Here is a 19,689-nt window from a genome sequence, read left to right as displayed (position 1 = left end):
AAAACTTACTTAGGGATGGATTCTACAAGTTAAAAGAATCAGTAAAGCTCCAGTTTATTATTATTATTATTACTTTTTTTTTCCACAGTTCACTCATATATTTAGGTCTAAATTGCACAGAAAATCAGTGAATGCTGTATGTGGCATTAACTGTACTTTTATTCCAGAAAATAAATAAATTAGAAATATTTAACAAGTGTTACAATGGGCACAAGCACTAATTTATATCTATTTTTGAAAATAGTTGTCTTTCATTATTCTTTACATAGAATCTATATTCTGTACACATGTCCATATGCTATGCCATTGTAACTGGTTTTTATTTAATTTTTGCAATTACAATATTGGATGGTGATGGTTCCTTTTCTCATCTTCTGTTTTCCGATTTTTAATTTCAGTCCATACTGGTCTATTAATTTTTCTCAAGCACTAGTGTATAGCCAATTAATCTTTCTTCTTTTCACTTGTTTAATAACCCAGGTCTCTACACAATAAATATTAATGTGGGAATGCCATTGATCTATATGATTTAAGTTTTTCAATATTTATGTGATTCTCACTTACAGATAGCTGTAAATGTGTAGTATATCAGTAGGCTGAGGTTAGATTTGTAAGCTTGATCATAGGCTACACCACACCACACTATTTCTTAATATTTGTTATTAAGGGTTAACCAAGTAGGGCTTTTCTTTGTCTACCTATTCTCATTGTTTTGGTTTTATATGTATTGCAATAGCCCTTCTAGGTTTCATAATACTATATCATCTGCATGTTTTGTAGGATGTATGTTTTGTCCATTTACAGTGGGGAAGCTTTCCCAAATAATAAGCAATACTGGAATAGCCCAAAGAATTCATAAACAACAGTGATCAATATAATCCTCTTTTCCTCTATATAGGAACATTTAATTGTCGAACACTTAAAGAAGAGGAAGAACTTACCATCTTATGTCAAGAACTAAAACATTAAATGAGACATCATAGGTTTAAGTGAAGTTTGCAGGCAAGATGAACATTTAATAAAACTAAAAAATGGAGACTACTTATACTATTATGGGAAAACTAAAGGACAATACAGAGTTGGATTTCTAATAATTAAGAAAACAATTGCACACCTTATAGAAGAATTTAATTATACAGATGAAAGAATAATAGAAATCACACTTAAAATAAACTCCAAACTTAAAATCAGGATCATCCAAATATATGCTCCCACCTCATCCCACACTAATGAAGAGATAGAAGCATTTTATGATTCACTGCAGCACACTCTAGACAGAAAAAAGAAATAGCAATCAAAACTTTACTATAGTAATGGGAAATTTTAATGAAAAAGTAGGTCATCCCATTCACCAAATAGACACCATAGGACCATACGTATATGGTACAAGCAGCAACTCAGGGATGGCACTTACAGAATTCTCTCTCAGTAACAAGTTTTACATTATGAATACATTTTTTAAGAAAGCCCTGAAAAGAAAATTGACATGGAGAAATAAAAATTGAAATCAATTATATACTGTGTAACAATAAAGAAATAGTTCAAAATATGTGTCAGTACTAAATCGAGCAAAAACAGGAAGTGGCCACCGACTGGTGAGAGCCAAAATTAAAATAAACCTCAAATTGGAAAGAATAAAATATCTAAACAACAAAAAATCAAGAAGTTTGACTTAAAACCTATTGAAAACAAGAAGGATTACGAAGAAAAACTCAATCAAAAACTAGACTTAATAAATATATTTGAAGAAGAAGACATAAATAAAATAAGCAGAAACCTAATGGAAGTAATAATCTCAGCAGCCAACGAATTCAAAAGCAACAAACAACAAAAAGACCATAAATTTTCAGAGGAAAACCTTACAACTACTAAAAAAAGAGACGAAATATGAAACAAGACAAAAACTTAATTTCTAAAATAGAATATGCAGAACATGCAAAACAATAAGGAAAAAGATAAGAAATGAAATGAGATCTTATAACACTAAAAAAAAAATAAAAGAAACAATTGAAAACAATAAAAATATGAAAATAATAAAAAAACATTTATCAGTTGGCAAAAGTCAAATATCTGCAATAAAAGACAAGAATGGAACTATAATAAGGAACCAAGAACAAATCCTAAACAGGCTAGAAGAATTTTATAAAGAACTCTATGGTGAACCTTCAATAGATAAATCAAATATAAATAACTCTTCTCCATTGCATATAGAATTCATCCTCCCATTCACTTCAGAGGAAATAAAACAAGCATTAAAACAAATGAAAAATGGAAAATGTGCTGGTCCACACTATTAATTAAATGGGGAGGAAATAATATCATTCACCATGTCAAATTTACTAAATCTATGCCTAGAAGAGAGGAAGATACCAGAAAACTGGAAAAATGCTACTCTGATACTGTTATTTAAAAAACCAATAAACATAATAATAGAAAACAATTTCTTGAAAAGAGTCTCTTCATATACATACTTAGGTCTAACTGGTAATTAGTTTACGGAATTAACAACGCATATAAAGTATATTAATTAAAGGTAACTTTAATGAATAACTTCTATATTTCGGCAAAGTCACATTGCCATCTTCAGGAACATAAAATTTTTTGAGGATAGTGGTTATTTTCTCAGATTAATCTGCTCTTATGTCTGCTCATATCTGCTCAGATGACAAGGCCCTGACTACTGAACTAAACCACATCCTCAACACTTTCTTAGCCAATGGCTATAACCTCCAAAAAATACTAAAACCAGTAAGCCACAACCCCCTCCCCCCTTCACAATAAAGATTACACCAAGTCTATCACCATCCCCTACATCCAGGGCACCTCTGAGAAAATAACCAATATCCTCAAAAAATATGACCTTACTTCCTGTTACAAACCATATAAAAAGTTGGCATCCCTTATCCGCTCTACCAAAGACCAACCACTTCCCCTAGACCTACCTGGTGTATACCAGGTCCCTTGCAGCTGCAAATTGTCCTACTTTGGCCAAACAGGCAGAACAACAAATATCAGGATTTCAGAACACAAAGACTACATCCGGTTTCACCAGTACTGCCGCTCTGGGCTGGCAGACCATGCCTTAGATACCCACCATAAAATTTGTTGGAAGAAAACAAAAATAATTGATCGCAGCAAGTTTAAATACGAAAGATTATTCAAAGAATCTTCAGCAGCTCTAAAAAACGTTCCTAACCTCAACAAATTTGGGTGCATGAAACTACCCCAAATTTGGGAGACTTACATTATGAGAACTTCAGCTCAACTGCCAAGACTACCAAATTAGCCTGCAAGAGGGCACCATTAGGACTTTAGGAACAATATTAGTTTCTTGCTTTCTTCCTCATTTGCTTTGTGTTAGTGCCTGCGTGCACATACCATATCTTTATGTTCCTGAAGATGGCAATGTGACTTTGCCGAAATATAGAAGTTATTCATTAAAGTTACCTTTAATTAATGTACTTTATATGCGTTGTTAATTCCGTAAACTAATTACCAGTTATGTCTAACCAACGTATAAGCCTTGCTACTAGAATCATACTTAGGTCATCTCATTGATCTAAACTGTGAACTCCAAAAGGAAATAAATAGGAGAGTTCAACTTGCCTGGGGGTGCATTCAGAAAATTGAAAAGCATTTTTCAAAACAATGATGTCCCACTCTGTTTAAAAAAGGAAGACATTTAACCAGTGTATACTTCAGTCATCACATATGGTTGTGAACTTGGTCGCTAACAAAAGCACTGGCAAATAAACTAACAACAACTCAAAGAAAAATGGAGAGATTGATACTAGGCATCACATTAAAAGAAAAATGCTTTTCAATTTTCTGAATGGACCTCAGGCAAGTTGAACTCTCCTATTTATTTCCTTTTGGAGTCCACAGTTTAGATCAATGAGATGACCTAAGTATGTATATGAAGAGACTTTTTCAGAACAGGACTGGTGGTGGGAGGACTAGGTGCCATCCATGGAAACTGGGCAAAAGTGTGCTAGGTTTTTTACTTGGAGAGTGGTGAATGAGTGGAATAAGCTGCCAGAGTCTGTTGTGGGTCTTTGCCTTGAACTCATTCACAGTCCATGACTGTGAATGAGTTCAAGGCAAAGTATGATAGATACTGTGTGGATGTTGAATAGTTGTTCTTGACATGATGTTTAGGGCCTCCCGCGATTAGTCTAAGGACTCCTTGGCATCGCCTGTAATAATAATGAGAAGAAGCGAAACACCTGGATAAGAAGCCCGGCTCACATCACTGACATCATTCTTCACCATAAGCGACTAAAGTGGAAATGGGCCAGACATCTATCCAGGAGAGAAGATGAGCGATGGACCACTATACCAACGAAGTGGATTCCGGAAGAAGGGAAACGAGGCCAAGGACGTTCTAAAAGAAGGTGGAGTGATGAACTGTCAAAATTTGTTGGGAAAAATTGGTCAACCATTGCCAAGAACAGAGAAAGGTGGAAAGAACTGGTGGAGGCCTTCTTCCAGCAGTGGACAGAAAATGGCTGAAAAGAAGATGTTTTGTCCATTTATTCCAGGCATAGGTTGTACAAATACGAACGTAAAAAAAAGGTTTTAGCTGCTCCAGATTTTTTTTTAATAGTACTGGAGAGTAATATTGATGATTTTTAACTCTTTTTAACAGTTTCAAATAATTTATTTCTGTTTATTGAGTCAAATATTTGTTTAAAGTTTAAAAGACAGCAATAAAGATTTTTTTTTTCTCAAAAAACCAAATTCTTGTGATGATTGTAATAGAGTGTAGATTTCATCTATTGTGGGTGCTATCCTAGGTCTCATTTGTTCTTTTTTATATGGTTCATGAGATGCTTTTATTCTGTTTTGTATAATTCTTATAAATAATTGTATACCTGTGGCTCAGTAAGATTACTGATCTATAGTTTGCATATTCCTGTTTTTATATGTGGGAATTATTATTTCTAATTTTTAATTTCATTTAATTTCCCCTTCCCAATACCCATTAGGCTATAGTTTTCGAAGAAGTGGCTGGTGGTCTCCTACCGTCCCACAAGCACATCACAAGTGGCTTGAGACAAAAACTTCAACTTTGTTCCCAGCTTACATGGAAAACATGTAATAATTGCAAAACAGTCATTAATCACTGAAAGGAAACTCACCAGACACCTTCACAGAAAATGAATACTTCTGTAACCACTGAATGTAAATTAAACACAAAACTGACCCTGACATATGCGGTAATGTATTAAATGTTTTTTCAAATAAAGAAATGGACACTGGCCATCTTTGCTTTCCAAAATCAATTCACAAAGGTAAGCTCTCAACCTTTCAGAAATCTGATAAGTGCATAAAGCTGAAATAAGTAAATCTTACGTTGGAGCTATCATGGATTTTGCCAAAATATTATTAAGGATATCAGGGCTCTTCTGCAGAAACAAGCTTATCTGTTTCTGTCTACAGAAGACATGTTTAAAATCCACCGAGGACACCACCTTAAGGCATTTCACTATTATTCATAAGGAAAGAACTGGAGATGGACCTATTCATGGAAGATTCACTAACTTATTGGGTAACTATACTCCATTTCAGCTTGTCTTGCTTTACACTACTCTTGAAGTGGTAGACATTTGCTTGTCATTGGAATTTCTTATTAAAATATGTTCCATTTATTTATCATAGGATGAAGTTAAATCAGATTGACCTTAATAATCATATATTACAACTGCCAATTGCAGTTACATGTTACAATTGTGATATATTGGGAGAAAAATGCTTTTTCTCCTGATATCATAGATCTCTTTTCTTTTTTTGTCCATTTACTTATCTTGGAAGAAGCAATTTTATATATATATATATAAAAAGTGCGTCGCATGCATATTTCGATTGGTTGTGCTGTCGTGAGGGTTATGCAACCTGCGCTACAAATTTCACATCAATTTGACTGTATGCATGGGTGTGCGTCCGCAGAAAATTTTCCAGGGGGAGGGGGACAAAGCTTGGAGACAAATACATCAATAAATTTTTATAATTATTGATTTAATTAAATAATTACATCAATAAACGTCTTTTAGCTTTTTTTAATTTGATGTAATTATTTGTCGATGTAAACTGTAAATACATTATTTTCATTTTGCATTGATTTTAATGATCTTTAATTCTTGGAAAGAAAAAGTATTCAAAATTAATAGTTTTTAGCACAATTTGATTGGCATATTTTATTAAAAATCAACTAATTATTGGGTTGGCAAATAAGTTCATTCGGTTTATGTGTTAGTAAAAGTTTATGCCGCTTCACCTGTCGCTATTGTTGTGCTACCTTGCAACACTATTGAGCAACAGTTGAAAGGTGACATTTCACATAACCTTTTAGTGAATTTTCGTTCGGCCTACTTCAGTTGTGTGTGTGTAACATATTTTTAGAAATGGAAGGAAATAATGTACATTGCTGGCATATTTTGCTTTTTTTCTTTCAAAAAAAGGCAAACAAGCTGCAGATTCCCATAAAAAAAATATGGGCCTCTGCAACGGCCAAATTCTGTTCAGGAGATTTTGATATCAGTGATGCGCCTGACGCTGATCGCCCAACCGAGGTTGATTTGAGTGTTGTGAAGGATATCGTCGACAAAAATCCATCACAAACGGTGCGGGAGATTGCTGCAGTACTGAACATATCCCACACAAGCATTGAAAACCATTTGCACAAGCTGGGATATGTTTCAAAACTCAATGTTTGGGTGCCGCATGAATTGACTGAGGCCAATATGACTGCTCGCATATCTATCTATTATTCGCTGCGAAACGACCCATTTTTGAAGCGGATGATTACAGGAGATGAAAAATGGATCATGTACGATAACGTGGTACTTAAAAGATCATGGGGGCACAAGAGCGAACCGCCACAAACAACCTCGAAAGTGGGATTGCACCCAAAGAAGATCATGTTCTCTGTGGGATTATAAAGGTGTTGTCCACTACGAGATGTTACAGTCAGGCAGAACGATTGATTCAACTGTCTATTGCTCACAGCTAATGCGACTGGCCTGTGCATTTAGCACAAAACGTCCTGAATTGGCAAATCGGCAGCGTCAGTACACATTTTATTGAAAAAGTAAAAGATATTTATATTGAACCTTCAGACATATTAGCAAGTTTGGATGTTATCAGCCTATTTACATATGTTCCAAGAAACGAAACTGTGAATCTCCTAGAAGACCTTTTTCCTTCAGACATCATAGATCTTTATAAACATTCTATAAATAATACTTTTTTCATGCTTCAAGACAAATTTTGGGAACAAAATGAAGGACTGGCTATGGACTCTTCCCTCTCTCCGACTTTAGCTAACCTATTTATAGAAAACTTTGAAAATAATGCTTTAAACAATTATCATCAAAAACCAAAAATATGGCTACGCTGTGTCGATGATATATTCATCATATGGCCAAGAACAACAGTTGAACTCATTGCTTTCAAAGATTACTTAAATAATGTGCATAATAATATAAAATTTATAACGGGCCCACTCCTTTTGTTCTACAGACGATCTTTTACAGAAAGAACTACAATATATCACTTCTTCCTTTCTATCTAATGGTTATAAGAATTGCTTCATTAAAAGAACTTTGAGTAGTTTTAATATGTCTTCCTCTTCAAACACAGGAAATAACGCACATTACCATTCCTTATGTATAAGGCATCAGTGACCGTATAGCAAAAGTTTTAAAACCACTGAATATTTTTGTTGCTTTTCGACCGTTTAGAAAAATCTCCACCTTTCTCACTTCTCCTAAGGACAAGCTTCCACATCTTAATCATCCAGGTGTCTACCAGATTCCGTGCTCTTGTGGATTATCTTATTTCGGACAAACGGGAAGATCTGCCTCTATTCGGCTAGAAGAACACCAATCTTATATTGAATACTTTAAACCTGAAAAGTCTGGACTTTCTGAACATGCCATCTTCACTAGACACAGAGTTCATTGGAGAAAGACAAGAGTTCTTCACAAAAGTCAGTTTCTCATCGAACGCCTTTATAAAGAAACATGTGAAACTCTACTTCATTCTCCTAACTTAAACAGATTCGACGGCTTACGTCTATCCCCTTTATGGGAGATAGTACTTTACAAATCAGCTAATCTTTCCTAACTTTTTTTTTTTTTTAGGAAAGTTATTGACCTTTTTAGTTATCTTACACCAGCTACTTAGGTGGCGCTTTTTGGAATTGTCAGTTAGTGTTTAATTTTGAGCTTAATGTACTGAAGATGCCTGTGACACACAGGCGAAAATTATACTATTAAATAATCTTTCTACGTGAGTTTTTTTCCGTTATTTATTTTGTATCGATATGTCTACTCACGGTTTACCTCTTTTAAAACTTAAGACTATTCATGGAATCAGCCTCAGCCCTAAGAAACATGCCAAACCTCAACAAATTTGTTGCATGAGACTGCCCCAAATTTGGGAGATGTACATCAGGAGACCTTCAGCCCAACGGCCAGGAATAACTACATAGTCCACTAGGGGCACCATCAGGACTTTTAGGAGAAACAATAGCTTCCTCACTTTGTCCTCATTTACTGTGTTTAGTGCCTGCGTGCATGTGTCTTTATCTTAAGTTCATTTGAAGATGGCAATGTGACTTTGCCGAAATATTGGAAATATATATTAAAGTTTAATTTAATTTATATTCTAGTGTACATTGTGGATTCTTTAAGTTATTTATTAATCACGTATAACCAACGTATAAGCCTTTCTACGAGAATCATTCTTAACACTCTCTTTTGCACTCTCTCAACTGTATTAGAATCTCCACAGAAACTAGGAGACTAGACCTGCATGCAATAGTCCAAATCAGGGCTTATAAAGAAGCAAAATGATTTCTTTATCTTTACATGTCCAGGTTTGTTTCAGCATTGTAATTATTCACTGAGTTGTATTTGTGATTTTTGCTGTATGGCCCTTGAATTTTAACTTCCTATCTGCTAAAACTCCAAGATCTCTAGCCTGATCAGTTTCTTCTAGCATAATCCCATCAATATAATACTATAGTGGATATCTAATCATACCAAACTGCATGACTTTATGTTTACTAATATTGAAATTGACAGCCATTTACACATGCCCACAATGCCTGCCTGTTCAAATCATTCTGCAAGTACTGCATATTAGCAGCACTCCTGATTACCTTACCTATCTTTGGATTATCAACAAATATGTGTATGTCGCATGTCAAATCCATCCCATTGTCATTAATGTATGGACTGAATAACCATCTACTGATGAATCCTTTCCTTTAGTGTTACACGGTGATCAGTATTCATTTTAGACAAATTATGAAGACTACAACCATGTTAGAAATAATTACTTTAATTTCCCGATGTTTCAACCCTCATATTAAGGTTCATCATCTGGAGTACACATACACACACATGCATATATATATATATATAGAAGCAAGCTATATTACATTTTAAACAGTATGCCAAAGAGACAATGATTTGATCAACAGTTATTCTACTGGCCTGACCTCTAGTGGGGAAAAATTGAAGTCTATTGACTTGTTTCCACTGGCTTGGAAACAAGTCAATAGAGTTCCTTGTTCCTTCAAGTTGGCTTGCTTCCAAAAGACTGGAAAATCAGTCACTATCTACTTGGGTCAGTGTAATTATGACTATGGTCAGTCAAGCCTAGCAGACCTTGCCTTGGACATTACAAACAGAATCAAATGGAAAAATAAAAATAAAAAATCACTCTGCTTCATTGCATCAAGTTCAGAAGTGAAAGACTTTTACAATCAACAGTTGTCCTTTATATCATGCTCCTTGATGTCTCTGTGACTGAGGTGAAATTCTGGAAGAATCAAACATTGGTTTAATTTTGTCTCTGTGCTACTTTTGCTCCATTGAGCCTGTAATATGAGTTAAAGATCAGATAGTAACAAGCATGCTGCGTATTCCGATATGTAGAGATAGTGTTGTTCTCTTCAAAAGTAAGGAATAGCATCCTTACTTTACACACCTAAATCTTCATCATATGTAAAAGTGGGATATCTCAAGTGACCTGTTAGTCTAGCAATAGGAAATTTCCTGAAGAATGGAAATGAGGACAATAGTTTTCCTGCATAATTGAGTAGAGAATCCAAATTGTCAATGGCAAAGAAAGGCCAATTTATGTTTCAAGTGCTATGAAGCACTAATTCTAACCTCTCCATCACTTCATGAATGTTGGAAAGTTTGGTTAGAATTATCACTCCCTTGACTTGTTATGTGAGAGTCTTGCAATAAAAAGCATTCCTGAAGAGCAAAAGGATGTGAGTGCTGCCTAAGGGTGATATACAAATTATTTCAGGTTTATGTATCAGATGAGATGATTGTGCATATTCATTTCTTCCTTTCATGCTAGTATTGGCTTAATCAGTCTAATTTGGTCTTATTGTTGAAGGTCCTGCTTTTAAAGTTACATAGTGATCAGCATTCGTTATGGGAGTTTTATGTATTATTTTATATTTTTCATCAGAAGTCAGGTAGTATAATGATTGACCAAATTTGTGATACTTAGGCATACAGTTTAAATTATTATTATTATTTATTATTATTATTATTAACATAACTTGTTTTTCTATGTGTACACGCGCGCACGCACACACACACACACACACTTGCATGCACAGTCACACACACTCCAGATGACCTTAATACGAAGGTAAAAATGCCTGTTAGGAAATTAAAGTTATATATAAAGTTATATGGAGGCCACTACCATATTAAAGTTAATATGGTAGTTGTCTCCATAATTTTATCATAATGAATTATTGTCGAAGATGCTTATTACATAAATTAACTAGGATTTAAAACTGTATTTAATGTATTAATTTATAGATTATGTATTCATAAAACTAACCTTGCACACATTTGGTAGTAGTGTGACTGGTTTCTTGTTGCTATCATTATTATAAGTGATTTACGATATTAGGAGATTATTAACACCCTTTTTCCCCAACTATTTTCAGCCTAAAACCTTTCTTGTACTATAATCCTTCTGGCCAGGAAACCTACAAACAGAAGTAATTTTGTTGATTCCAAGGTTGGTCATTGGTACTGACTTATACTGTAGTGAAGATAAGCAGACACTTTTAGTGCTTTAACCTTTTTTTTTTTCTTTTAAAGCACAAAGTAGTCATTTTAAATTTATATTGAATGATTTACATGATGCAATATGTTGTTCTAACATGCTCTTTCATTGTAACATGCAAAACCTTTTGTAAATCAGACATTTCAAAGTCTGAAAAAATATTTTATTACATGGTGAAAAATTATCATTCTTTTAAATTATAAATAAAAAATGTAAACAAATTGAATTTAATCTGTTTGACAGGAGATGTTTTCCTCTCAACTTCCACCTCATAGGTGGAAGTTGAGAGGAAATCAGCAGTCATGGAAGTATAGAAAAGTGTTTTGAATAAAGGGAAGAGTTGCTATATGATGTTATATTATTTTGAAGAAAGAAAATAACTCTTATTTTCTAGTGTATAGTGGTAGCTGTCAATAAAGAGAATGATAAGATTCTATTTCTTATCCTTTACAGATATTTTCATTTTAAAGCTTTTTAACTTATATATATCAACTACATTGAATTGTTTAGTGAATCTTTCTATTCCTTAGCCACCACCATACAGAATTCTCCATCAAACACCTATGTCAGAAGTCAGTTATAGTAAGTATCAAGTCTACATGGCCACTTTATGCATTCCTGCATATATACTTAGCACATATGTTATATATTTATTGAATTTACACATATATATTTTTCAAATAAATTTTTATTAGTGACATATGTCAGATTTCCTTATGTCCATGGTGCTGATATTCTTAAGGACTGCCCCCCCCCCACACACACTCAAGAGAAATGTGCAAGGTTTCGTTTTTTTTTATTTTATTTTTTTAAATTACCGTATATGTTGGCGTATAAGACGACTCTCAAATACTACAGAAAATTCCTCGAAATCATGTCTTATACGGCAAGTATAAAAAGAAGGGATGCTTAATTTCTTGGATGAACATTTAGGTAGTTACAATACACTGCCTATATAAGAAAATAGGTAGTATTTATAAACAAATCAGATTAATTTTTTGATATATAATTTATTTAAAATATTACAATAGATGTAAGTCTTAAAAAAAAACAAATAATAATTATTAACCTCAATTTTCATTAGTTAATTTTCTTCATCATCTGTTGAAAATAGTTCTTCAGATTCATTGTTTAAATGATTGTCATATGGATCCCAGTTTGAAATCCAGAGAATTGATTTCATTTTCATCGTCATCAGTGTAACACTACAGATCATCTTCCATACCATCCATAAGATTAGAGATATCACACTTTTTAAATGATTTTATTACAGTCTCTACTTTTACTTTATTCCATGCTTTGATCACAAAATTGCACGACATATCAAGTGATGCAGCATGCATAGATGCACAGTTTGTAAATGATTTTTCGCCAGTCAACATCCAATTATTCCACTCCATTGAAATGCTCCCATTCCAAAGCAGATCTCATGGCCAACTTTATCTACTTCCTACACAAGGAAAAGTGTGGAGAAGCTTATATGGTTGCTCTTCACATTTCCAAGGCATTCGATTGGGTCTGGCATAGAGACCTTACCAAGCTACCATCTTATGGTTTCTCCCATATTCTTTGCAATTGAGTCTCCTGATTCAATCATTCATTACATGCTATGTTGGATGGTTTCCTCCCATCATATTTCTCTATCAGTATTGGGTACTGCAAAACTCTGTTTTTTCACCAACACTCTTCCTTCAATATGCTAATGAACATCTCTCACTAACTCAAATATCCACAGTTCTGCTGATGATATACTCCATTCTTCTTCTTTATCATGTGGCAGACCCTACAGTCCTTCTCAAATAATTCAGGCTTCAAGATCTATAACCATTGTCTTAAAAATTCATCTCCTCACCGTTCTCCAGTGGATGAGGATAATCAAGAGGATTTCACTGCTGCCAAAACATAGCCCTGTCCTTATTTCTCAGAAGGATGTTATTCTTGATAATCTTCTGATCTATACTTGGAAAGAAGTCAAAAGACACCTTCCCCCTCCAATGGGAAAGGTGCATCGTGCCGAAATATGATGTGACTATGTCTAAGTGAAATAGCTGCAAAAAGGGGAACTGACAGAGTTTGAAAGAGGCATTGTGATAAATGCCATGTTGCAGGTTATCTGTTCAGCAAATTGGGCCATCCAAGGTCAACAATCATTGATATCTGTAGTGGATGACCTACCACACTCGACTAACAAGACTGTAGGGTGCTATGAAGGATAATATGTAAAAACTGCCATTCGTTGGTTGGCATGTTGAATGTGGAGTTCTTGGCATTGACTGAAACATGAATCTGCACAACAATATTCGGAACCAAGCTTCACAACATGGGTTTCCATGGTATGACCGTAATATGCAAGCCCCACATTATCGAACCAACATGCAGTGTCATCTTTAGTGATGCAAAGAATGTATACAGCGATACATGGAAGCTTGGAAAGCTGTGTTATGTAGTGAACAAATCCCTCTATATCCTCTACTGAGCAGATGGACAAGTGTGGGTGTCGTAGATGTCCAGTGAACATCTCTTACCAGATTGTGTAATAACCCCAACTATGAAATTTGGAGATGGCATGGCAGTGTGATGGTATTGGCCTGTTTCTCCTGGTTTGACCTCAGACTTCTCTTTGTGTGCCATGAACATTGAATTTCAAGAGGTATCTGAACATTCAGGAACAATGCAATGCTTCCTACTTTTTGAAGTTTCTGTGATACTGACCATTATCTCTTTCAGCAAGAAATGCACTAGAAATGTCACATGGCTGCTGCTGTAACTGTGTGGTTATTGTAGTCTGGTTTTGTGGGGGGAGGAGAAGATTTTTTGTTCATTTTAGGGAGTTTAGCAAAGGTTTTTTGTTGTATCCATTTTGTTGGAATGGCATGAGCAGAGCCTGATGCAGTGCTGGTCCTGAGGATGAAATTTGCTCTTCACTTGAGGCTAAAGTTTTGAACCAAGTTTCTGGGCATGGCAGTGTGAAGTGGCATGGTGGTGTGAAGTGGCATGTAGGTATCAGTGACATGGGCTTATGGTAAACTGAACATATGAGAGATCCATCTGCTTGCTTTGTAACTAAAGTATCCAAGAATGCATTAGCTCCTTCTTTTTCTAGTTCCACAATGAAAGTAATATGGGGATGGATATTATTGAGAAAATGTAAGAAGTTAAACAGAGGTTGTGGGCCATGTGGCCAAATCACAAAACATTGTCTGTACACCTCAACTATGCTTTGGGCATGAGAGCGACTGAATTAAGTGCCAAAAATTCAAATGATACTATGTATAAATTTGCATTGGGGATGAAAGTGAAGAGTCCATTGCTACACCTTTAATTTGTTTAAATAGTTGGCTATTCCACGAGCCCTGCTGCACCCCATCATCGATGACATAAATTGTCTCACTTGTAAATTAGCAAAACACTTGGCATCCAAACTCAACAAACAAATCGGCAAGACATTGTCTTACATAAAAAGCCATACATTTTAAAACCACTATACAACTATACAAGAGGAGAACAATGACTTAATAATACATAAAGAAAGGCTTAGATATTATGCATTATTCATGATAAAGCTTAACAGTATAACTAACACCAAGAAGAAAAAAATACATTTATTCAACTCACTGATAATTTTGCTGGTTTTCTACTCAGTATCATCAGAGAACAATGATAACTGTGACAGGCACATAGCACTAAACCAAGAATTGAAGAAACAATTTAAATTGTAACTTACAAGTAATGTTCTTATGTGGCAGCCTCTAATGGTCAGATATCTATAAAAATGTAATTCAGAGAAGTCTGGCTATTAGGTCTTAAAATGATAGTCTCCTAGATCTTTGGTAAATTAATGCAACCATACTTGTTGAGGTTGGGAGAGTGCTTCACAGCTGATGCTGATTCTAAGAATAGCCTCCCAGACTTCTAATGGTTCTATGGAATAAAGATGTTTTTTTCCATCTGATCCTATTTGAAGGAGTATCCAGAGAATGGTCTGCCAATCCCGACTTGCCAATACAGATGATTTGGAATGTAATTTTATGTTCTTCAAGACATATGCTAACTGATCTTCCAGTCCGTCCAAAGTAGACTAACTTCAGGAACAAGGAACTTTATGCACTCTCAGAAGTTCAAGAGAACGTAATTGGCACTATTGGTATTGGATGAATGGATAAATGGTGCAACACTGCATCAGTCTAGTCAGTGGAACAGAGACTAGAACTAGTGGGCTATTGAGTGTTTAAGGTTCTTCTTTTTCTTCACAAGCATTTGAATCTAGTACTTCAAGTATTTTGTTGGTGAATAACTCAGGTGAGGAGAACTAGGAAGTAATATTTGACTGTCTCCACATGCTCTTGATTCCATGAAACGAGGTTGAGTATAATACTACGACAGTATTAAGAATGGACAGCTTATCTATAACTGAAATTAACATAGGACATTAGTGCAGACTATCAGGTGATATGGATACTGTTGGATCGTACATCCTGGCTTTGAATCCGCCATCTTGTTGGAACGTTATTCTTATTTAAATTATCCGTTTTTATTTGTTAGATGCTGAATGATACTGATCTGAATATATTATCCTGTGCCCCCCTATATTCAGACTAGTCTATATAATATAGAGGAATCAGTCATCAATTAACTTTTTCAATCTCACTTTATACAGGCCGAGGTTAATATTATCATTTAAGGCTACCGCAAGGTCCGATATTTTTTTATGAGCAGTGCAATGAAGGAGAATCAGGCAAACAAATTAGAATCAATAAAACAAAACATTTAATGCAAGGTTATATAACATGTACATTAAGTATAACTTTGAAAACAAGATAATGCAAATCAACTTAGTTCAGGTATTCATAACAAACATAAAACATTAGGCATCAGACATCCAGCTGTCAATTCTACATTCTTCCGAATAATTAAAATGATTCACACAGTTCAATGTTACAGAATCTTACAGTAAATACTCTTATAATAGAACTCTCTAATTCTCTCTTAGTCAACAAACACTTAATTCAATTATGAGGCAGTTATCACTTCAAGGGGGGAAACACTTTAAAGCTCCATACTTCAGCTAATTTTAATAGAATGCCACAGTTAATGTTAAGATATATCAGGTGGAGCTAACTCTTATTTCTTCATGCTGAAATATAAAAAAAATGGACTGCTCTTACCGGGTTACATCCTTTGCACATCGGATTCACTATAGGCACACTTAAAACTGAAGTTAATTATCACTTTGAAGTAACACTATTCAAAGGGAATCTTCACTATATAACTGAAATATTAAACATAGAGCTTCACAAGTCTTGATGCACTCGTTTTAGGTAATCTACTTATTTCTTGTTTTCTTCTATGCATTAAATTCAGCCTTGCACTATTCTTCCTCAAAACAATTGGAATTCGTCGTAATTTTAGAATTCCATATAAATATTCCTAATTGCCTATTAATTTCCCGGTTCCTTCCTAATCTATTTATAGCATATCCAAATCCATTTGCTATCATCAATCATCAATTAACCTTACTTTACTCCTTGCTGTCCTGAATGCTTCTCTCTTGTTTACTTTTGTTTTCCAATAAAATACCTTCATTCTTCCCACCGAAATCCGGTTCTAGCCAATTCAGCTCATATCAACTCCTTGTCGAATACCATAGCTCACGCTCCATGCATGCACTATCTAAAATTAACTCCGTTTCCATGACAACAGCCAATCAAATTCAATCAGAAGAATTACATAAAATTACTTTCTCTTTCAGTAATGTTAAATAAAAAATTTACATATATATAATTTCTTACAATATTATTATAGGAATAAATTAGGAATAAAATGAAATGACATTTTTATACAGAGTCCTTTTTAAAACTGTTACATTACTTAAGATTATATTATTAAATAATAAAAAACAAAATTCAAGGCAATTATATGAATAACACACTATAAGCAAGAGACAAACAATAAAAAAAATATTTACAAGTCTTGCTTATAACATGATGGATTATGTTAAATGTGAATGAAGAATTAAAACATACAAAATAATTTCATTCACAATTTAACAATACATTATCTGTTGCCATTGCATGTCCAATTAATTAAGGATCCTCCTTTATTTCAATTATTGTATATTTGCTATACCAAGGTCATTCTAGCTGTGCACATTTCCACTACTCACTGCAGATTTTACCCATATTCTTCCATATCCAACAGCTAAAATCAATCCATATTCATCTTTTCTTATACTAACAATATAACTATAGAATTCTCTAGGTTTTGCATTTCTGCTTCTGCCAAATTTCATATTCCAATTTCTCCTTCTTCACTATACTCATCATCCTAGGCTTTGTCTTATACTCCTCATTCTGCTGAGGCAGGCCCTGGTCTTTATATCTCCTCCTTAACATCCTCTTTCCAGAAGCTCTTGCATAATTCCATGATTCATCAATTTTGCACCCTTCTTTATTTATCCTCGTGGTGGCCATGTTGAGTTATGCTAGAAAACGTGTTTTTAAATTATAGTGTGGCTTGTTGTCTCAAATTGTACTGCAGTTGTGCTTCGGTTGGATACAAGTGTCCTTCAGTGGCGTTATTGTTTGAAACTGTGTTAAAGATACCAATTTTATAAGCTAGGTTTTAATCCTTTTTCCCAAGTGAAGCAAACAGACAAATAAGTCAAGTTTGCACCTGAATGTAGTTCAAGTCTGAGGCAACTCGTGGTAAAGGTGGAGTAAGTTCTGGTCACTTTCCTTAGTATTTCCCCCTAATGCAAAGCACATCCCCTTGCAGAGATTTAATAAGGTCAAAGCACCTTGTGGCAACTTGTTTAGGTAAAATCTATAAGCTCTGCATCACTTCAACCTTGGCATTTTTAGGTCTGCTTCCCACTGACGAGACCTCAATAAAGGTCGAAACTAGTCTGGGTAATGGCCCTTGCCTTTAATGCATAGTATCATACATCTCCGCAAGGGGATGTGCTTTGCATTAGGGGGAAATACTAAGGAAAGTGATTGGAGCTCACTCCACCTTTACCACGAGTTGCCTTGAACTATATTCAGGCACAAACTTGACTTATTTGCATCATTTGCAATCCTCTGAGAAAAAGTATTTCTCTTGTTGCACAAACCATTTTATTCTAGTTGTTTATCAGAACTCCCCCCCCCCATACTCTAGTTTTCTGTTCCTGCACATTCTGGCTATTGTGCCATTCATAATTATTGCCCTCATCCTAAGATCTATCTCACCCTATGCTTTGCATTTGCCCACTTGTTGTCACAATTTTTCCGCTCTCTCTCTCTCCAGTGTCTTTTCTCAAATCCTGTACTGCCTCATTTACACTCCCTCGCAAATAATTTGGTTCTGCCAGCACAGTTTCTTCTCTTCACAGCCTTAGTTATCCTTCCTGTTGTTGTTCCTCAAACATACTTTTGACACTTGCTCCATTTTTACATCTTTTACCACTGCTGGTGAAATAAGATGAATCCGCCAACACTATTTTTCACCATTCCACTTCAGTCATTCATTCATCTTTGACTCCTCTACTACAAGCACCTTTCTTCACTTCCAGTCACCAATTTCTTCTCGTAAATGGCTTCTCTCACTCTGCACACACCTCAGTTTGTTTCTCAACCTCACCCCATTCTTTGCATATGCTCACTTGTGTTCATATCTTTCATACTAACTTCTTTACCATTCTGTCTTCATTCCCGTACATTTCCATTGTCGTTTGTTTCTTCCTTTATCTTACTATTCTCTACTATATAATTCACTGCCATTATATTATGTTCGCTCTTCCTGACTTTCACTACACCCATACTGATTTACACCATTTACAGTGCCATTGATGGCTCCTTTCACCAGATCACTTGTCCACTTTTTCATAAGTTTCTTGCTGTTCACTCTCTGGCTTTTCATTATCCTTCTTTCAGATGAGCATTCATTCTTCTTGTTACATTCTTTGCTCTCAGTTGCTGATACATTACATCCATCAATTCTGCATTCAAGTTTCAATGAATACATGTAGTGTATCTCACATTTTCACAAAATTCACTAATGCTGCTGAGCTACCAGTCATAAGACTGATGCAATAGAAGAAGAATAGAAGCAGCTGGCATTTTGTTTTCGATAACAGTTAGTGTACATTGTTCTCCTAGTTTGAAATAAAAATGAAAAGTTTATATGTAAAAATTGGAAGCAATTTTTACATATAAACGCATATAAAATTCACAGTTAATTAACCAAAAAATTTATCTGTACCCATAGCATTTTTGATTACAACTTCATGTGACACACCCTCTCGGTTCAGTATATTATATGCAAGATTTATAAAAATCAAGTGAATATTAGATCCAGCATTATTTCAAAGCCGAATGGAGAAACTATGAAAGTTTCGTCAAAAATAAGTTGACCAGAGAGCTTATGGGAATATGGCTGCCAGCATTTACGAGTCGCCGCAGCTTGGACCACCTTAAAAAACATGGACACCAAGTCGTCTATATATTCTTTTCTAATTTGGTCCATTTTTGATAAGGTTTCACTGGCTAGACAGCTGTTTTGAACTGGTTGGTTCTCTTCAGAGACCAGGCAGAAATC

General features: G+C 34.8%; 1 protein-coding gene across 2 annotated transcripts in view; it reads left to right on the top strand.

Annotated features, from left to right (window-relative positions):
* Positions 1–19,689, top strand: part of Tbc1d8-9 (TBC1 domain family member 8/9) — a 571,393-nt gene that overhangs the window by 52,450 nt on the left and 499,254 nt on the right. For both annotated transcript variants that reach the window (XM_090415485.1, XM_090415484.1), the window contains exon 3: positions 11,643–11,694. In XM_090415485.1, coding sequence (XP_090271611.1) covers positions 11,643–11,694 — 52 coding nt within the window. The remainder of the gene's footprint in view (positions 1–11,642; positions 11,695–19,689) is intronic.

Source organism: Typopeltis vanoorti, chromosome 3 (genome assembly GCF_054136105.1).
Source record: "Typopeltis vanoorti isolate ZY-2024b chromosome 3, IOZ_Tvanoo_1.0, whole genome shotgun sequence".
In the NCBI taxonomy this organism is placed as follows: Eukaryota; Metazoa; Arthropoda; class Arachnida; order Uropygi; family Thelyphonidae; genus Typopeltis; species Typopeltis vanoorti.
Note: the sequence above shows the minus strand (reverse complement) of the source record. Positions and strands in the feature narration are given on the sequence as shown.